This window comes from Monodelphis domestica, chromosome 7 (genome assembly GCF_027887165.1).
Source record: "Monodelphis domestica isolate mMonDom1 chromosome 7, mMonDom1.pri, whole genome shotgun sequence".
NCBI classification, from domain to species: Eukaryota; Metazoa; Chordata; class Mammalia; order Didelphimorphia; family Didelphidae; genus Monodelphis; species Monodelphis domestica.
In genome coordinates, this window is record NC_077233.1 from 266646124 (window position 1) to 266652165 (window position 6042).

The following is a 6042-nucleotide window of genomic DNA, read 5'->3' on the forward strand; positions in this document are numbered from 1 at the left end:
TTGGAAGGCGTAAAAGGGGAAAAGAGGCTTATTTATAAAAAAAGGTTGAACTGGGTTATATTTTAAAATAGGATTGCAAACATCCTAGTGCAAACATCAACAACATGGAAATAGATTCTGATCAAGGACACATGTAATACCCAGTGGAATTGAGCATCAGCTAATGGAAGGGGTGGGGGGAGGAAAGGGAGGGAAAGAATATGATTCTTGTAACCAAGGAATAATGTTCTAAATTGATTAAATAAAATAAAAAAATAAAATAAAAATAGGGTCACCAGGAATTTATTTTAATTCCAAAGATATTTATTTACAAAATATAGAAAGAGTGAAGTGAGAAAGTCAGAGAATGGATAGGGTAAGATATCTAGCCTAAGAATTAAGCAATTTACTCCCAGTCCCTTGCTTAATGCAACCTCCCGGCCTGCAAGAGGCTGCAAGGGGGGAAGAATTTGAGAGGATAGAGATAGAGAAGAGATTTTTACCCGCGAAGGGCGTGAACGAGCCGACTTTAGAGATGTGAGTAACCGAGTCAGTAGACGAATATTATTTGTATGAGCCACAGCTAAGCTCCGACCACTGGGTGTGAATATTCAGGCTGAAACCACACAATGATCCTCTTTTAACACCGTACCGGTCAGAGGATAAAGCTAGTGCAGATGGAAAGGAGACTAGGAACTACAAGAGGTAGATAATGCTAGATAGCATTATGAGAAAGAGAGGAAGTAAGGCAGGCCTGGACTAATGACCAGGCCTTAGTAAGGCAGGCCTGGTCTAAGGACCAGGCCTTATTAAGAAAGATAGAGAAGAGGGACAGGGGAGAAGTTGCTACTTGCCAGACCCGGGAATCCTGAACCAGTGGGCGGAGCTTAGAGGAGCTGGTTTATTTATAGTCATGCCAGCTCAATACATATTGAACAGTTATATGATACCTCAATACATATGGATGAGTTATCTGGGGTACCCCTATTGGATAATACAACCTATGACAAGGTGAAGGTGGGGTTTTACTCCTCAGGTGAGTGGGACACAGGAAAGCAAGGTTTCGCGCCTAAACTTCAGCCATGCTGGCAATAAAGTTCATTGCCATGCACATAATGGCCATGTGCTCACTCACATTCCTTGCTTCCCCACAACGTCTATGGGCTGGGCTGCTACATCTCCCCCTTTTTGTTTGACACACAAATGAATAGAGTGATATCAAAATGTAACTCAACACACGCTAAATATAAACACACTGGTGCACAATCATAACAATTCACAGTGAGAAAATCAAACCCGATTATAAAACTCAAATATAAAAATCAAGTGTGAACCTTTTTTCTATCTATGTGCTTAACAAAATAATTATATAAAATATAAAATGTCAAAGAGAAAAATAATTTCCATAACACTGATCCTGGTTTCATGAGGTAGAAGTTCTCCGTCTGACAAGATAGGTGCTTCAGTTAACTACGTCACTCTTCACCAGTCAGAACCATGAGAAGTTGTCAGATCTCATCATGATTAGCAAAATTGACCTCCTCTGGACCTGAAGGATAAATGCTTTCCTTCTCTTGAACTGATTCTGCATCTTTGGGATCTATTCGCTCTCACTGCCAGATGCCTGCCACCTAAGAAACTGGTTGGAAGGACGATGCCAGGACCTCCAGTGACTGAGGGCGTCAGTGCACTATGTCTCTGCATTCCCCAACCTCAAGCATCCATTTCACATGGAAAATGCATCACCGTGGCTTAGGCTGTCTGGTATTCATCATGATTCCCGTTGCATGCAATCAGACATCACTCTCCAGAATGGTCAACTGAAAATTAACAATTTCTGTCATGTTCTCATGCTTACTGACCGTAAGGTGACTGTAATTCTAGAAATCTTGGCACCTTCATAATTCTGGATCAGAGCATTAACAGTACCTTCTTTATGCTTAAAGTTCTGGCCTTAATAGTGCAAAAGAAAAAATCAAGGTTGATCAATCAAGAGTGACTTTAAGAAGTTTCCTCTAAAATATAAATACTGATCTTAGAGCAAAATACTGATCTCTGTAAGATTTCTTAGAAATACTGATCTGTATAAGATTCCTCTCCCTTTTCTTTTTGATTGTGTGGCGGGAGAGATTCCTTTAAAGAAAAAACATCCTCTCTGAACAATTCAGGAGGGACAGACGTGTGACATAGCAAACATGCCTTCACCTTCTCAGTATATATCAAAGATTGGAATGTAAAATATCATGATACTCTGGTCTTTCATAAAACGGTTGTGTTCAATTCAACATTTTCAGGCACCAATTGCCTAGTGTGATAAGACCGTGCCAATTCTGGCAGTATGCCTCGAATGTAGGCTCTGTTTTTACAGCTTCTGCTGCAAAGTATAATCAAACCAATAGCCAATAATATGAATAAAATGATAGTACCAATGCTGGTTAAATTAGCTCTACCAAACCAATTTTGGGGATCTAGGGAAGATAAAGTTGCTTCCCAATTTGCAGCTATATTTGCAGCTTCATTCTCATATACAATTTGGTCTAATTTGTTGATCTGCTGTTGCAACTTAATAATGTCCAAGGTGCTGTTATGACTTCCCCAAGCACCCTTGATGTGCTGAACGACCAGTTGCCATTCATATGACACATTATCATATGGCAACGGAGTAATACAATAACCCGTTTGATTGTAATGACAGGGATAAGTAATTCTTGTGTGTAAAGCTTCAACCTCTTTACCTAACCAAAACACAGCATCTTTTAAACTGTCCAGCTCATCTCTGTAAGCTAAGTCAATACTCTGCTGAGTGTGCCATAATTTGGAAGAGTTAGACACCACTTCCTGTATGAACTCATGGTTCTGGATAGAGGAAGTTAATGCCAATGTTGCCGTGGTTAGTGATGTGATCATGGCAATTACTGAGACTACGGCTCCTACAAGTGCAAAGACCATTCTCTTGGACCTATGTATAACCATGTTAAATGCCTTTTGAACAATGTGCACCGTAGGCGTAGATGCCCACGTCTCTGTCAAGTTGACAGGTACCCACATTAAAGGTGGATGATACATGATAGCAACATATGAATCTTGGTGTTTAGGACTAAGGCATTGATGTAGTCGGCATTTTGTGCAGTTGATCTCATATAGACCTTGGTCATTTTTAAAAATTCGAAGGTTGTTACCTACTAGCATTACATAAGGAGCAAAAACACATGCTGTGACATTGATGTGACTGTCATACTCAAGATCAAGTCCTGAGTTCTTCACCTTGACCTTAAACTTGTATATCGGCTGCGTGGCAGCCACTATCTTCCACTGTGTGTTCTGTATTGGACCTGCTTCAATAGCAAGTCTAGAACCAGCCATGTCTACTTCTAGTAAGTCCTCAATTTTCTGAAAATTCTGACATGGCATGTGCCATTTCTCATAGTCAGTGTATTTGTCTAACCGTGTCAGTTGTTCAGAGCGACCACAACGTAACCTGGGTGCCCAATTGTAGATGTTAAAGTCTGTGGCTTCCGGCATCTTAACCTTTCTGGGAACTCGGACAGAACAATCTGTCCATGGCAACTCCTTTTGTACCGTACCTATCTGATTTGGACATAGGTACTTGTTAGCAGGGTGTTTAGGTTGGAACGTCTTACGTGCTAACTCATCTCCCATTCCTATCACGCCCATGCCAACCCCTACATAACTGTTGTCAGTGGCATTTTTGACAATCCACGCTTGATGTCTGCGTGGTACACAGAAAGAATTACCAATAAACGAATTTCTAAAAGACATACAAAATGGAGGATACACAGTAGATCCTGAATAATTGTACAGAGCCCCTTCAGACTCTAGAGGAACACGTTTGGCTAGAATAGGGTGTGGTAGCCAGTCCGTGTTGTTAACATATACCAGAGGGGGCTTGTCCATCCAAGTTAACATTCTCAAAATAGGAGGTTTGGGCACGATGGACCAGTAGACTTCAGCATGACAGCTGTTCAGCAAAGTCAAAATAGTGAATGCCATCAGAGTAAATGTAATGTCAGTGTTCAGAGTGCGTGCATTCACCAGTGTTGCCTTCGATCCCGGTGCCCTGCGCTTGACCATCAGGTAGCTGACTGGAGACAGCAGCGATGCTCGTCTGCTTCTCGTCCTGGTCTCGGGCAGCCGGTGCGGTGCTAGACTGGTGAGCCTGTTCCTCTGCTCCCCTTGCATCTGGAAGCGGTCCCTTCCACGGTTTGAGATGCTTACTGGGAGTCCAGATCTCTCCATTATCTGTGGAAACACAAGCATAGCCTCGACCCATCGTTATTAGCCTGTTCAGACCTCTGTAATCTTTGTCTCCTGGCAATCTCCAAAAAACCCAGGGCTGCTGCACCGTGTCCATTGTATCATGACACTCAAAATGCGTCTGCATAGGTGTAGCCTTCAGCCCTCCTGGGATGGAGAAATGATTGAGAGTTAAAAGTACTATCCTTAACAGTTTGTTAGGGATAATAGGTTTGGGTTTAGAGATATCACCTTCATAAATTGTCAGGTACTCTCCTTTTTGTTTTTGTATCTGGTTCTTGAGAGTCCTGTTAGCTCTCTCCACTATTGCTTGACCAGTGGAGTTACCTGGAATTCCAGTTTTGTGGTTTATATTCCACAGTTTGCAAAATTCTGCAAACCTTTTGCTGGTGTATGCAGTACCATTGTCAGTTTTTATCTGACTTGGAATGCCCAAATGCGCAAATGCTTCCAGCAAGTGTGCAATGACATGAGAAACTTTTTCTCCCGTTTGTGCCGTGGCCCATATGACCCTTGAGTATGTGTCAATTATCACATGCACATACTTCCACCTTCCAAAAGGAGCATATTGAGTCACGTCCATCTGCCAAAGCTGGTTAGCTTTGAGTCCTCGTGGATTAGCTCCTGGGGGAAGAGGTGTAGAGGAGAACTGGGCACACGAGCTGCATTGCTGGATTATCTCCTGTGCCTGTCTTTTAGTAATGTCAAATTGGCATTTGAGAGATTTTGCATTTTGGTGCAATAAAGAATGTGATCTAACTGCATCTTGAAAAGCAGATGCCACTAAGGTATCCACCTTAGCGTTTCCCTCCGAGAGAGGACCAGGGAGGTTAGTATGTGAACGAATATGTGTTATAAAAAATTTGTTCTGCCTCTGCCATATCACCATCTGGGTGGTACGGAACAAGAGATATAACTCCTCATCAGGTACAGGTTTAATCTTTGCTGTTTCCAGCGAATTAACCAAATTAACCACATATAATGAATCACAGATTATATTACAAGCTTGTACTACATCCCTTAGCACACTGCGAACTGCAGCTAGTTCAGCTTTTTGTGGAGAGCCATAAGTAGTGTCTAATAACATTGTGCTATCCTGGACTACAGCTCCTGCTCTCCCATGTTTTGATGCGTCCGTAAAAACGTTCACAGCATCTACAAGGGGATGCATGGATGTCATCCTTGGAAAAATAATAGGAGTCAATTTTACAAACTGCAGTATCTTATTAGCAGGAATGTGATTATCTATCTGTCCTGTATAATCTGCAAAAGCAATTTGCCATGGCAAAGACTGTGCAAATAAATTCTGAACTTGCTCTCTAGTTATAGGCACATGAATTGTACTAGGATCTATGCCAGTTAATTGTCTTGCCCTTTTTCTGATCTGAGTTATCAGCAAAATGATAAGTTCTAGATAGCTAGTGAGGGATTTAGTTTGTTGATTGGCTAAGTGAATCCATTCTATGATGTGTTGATCCTGATGTAAAGCACCTGTGGGAGTATACCTGGTCTGTAGAACAGACGCTATTAAAGGCAATGATGGATCAATTCTATACACTCTGGCTTTTGATACCGCTTCTTCCACTACCTTTAACTCCTCCTCCGCTTTGGGAGACAGTGTTCTGGGGGATGTTAAAGCAGCATCTCCCTTTAAGGTGGCATACAGGTGTTCTAACTGTCCTGTAGAGATTTTTAGAAAAGGTCTGAGCCAATTAATATCACCTAATAACTTCTGGAAATCATTCAACGTATTCAGGGAATCTCTACGAATCTCAATTTTCTGTGGAC

General features: G+C 41.7%; 1 protein-coding gene across 1 annotated transcript; it reads right to left on the reverse strand.

The window, feature by feature from the left end:
- Nucleotides 1-2238: 2238 nt before the first annotated feature.
- LOC107650317 (endogenous retrovirus group K member 6 Env polyprotein-like) lies at nt 2239-3990 on the reverse strand. The gene has a single exon (XM_056806318.1). It carries the CDS (start codon nt 3988-3990, stop codon nt 2239-2241), a length of 1752 nt encoding a protein of 583 aa, XP_056662296.1.
- Nucleotides 3991-6042: the final 2052 nt, after the last annotated feature.

Coding starts and splice junctions, on each gene's coding strand:
- LOC107650317 (XM_056806318.1), bottom strand. CDS start 3,990: ATGGCATTCACTATTTTGACTTTGCTGAACAGCTGTCATGCTGAAGTC.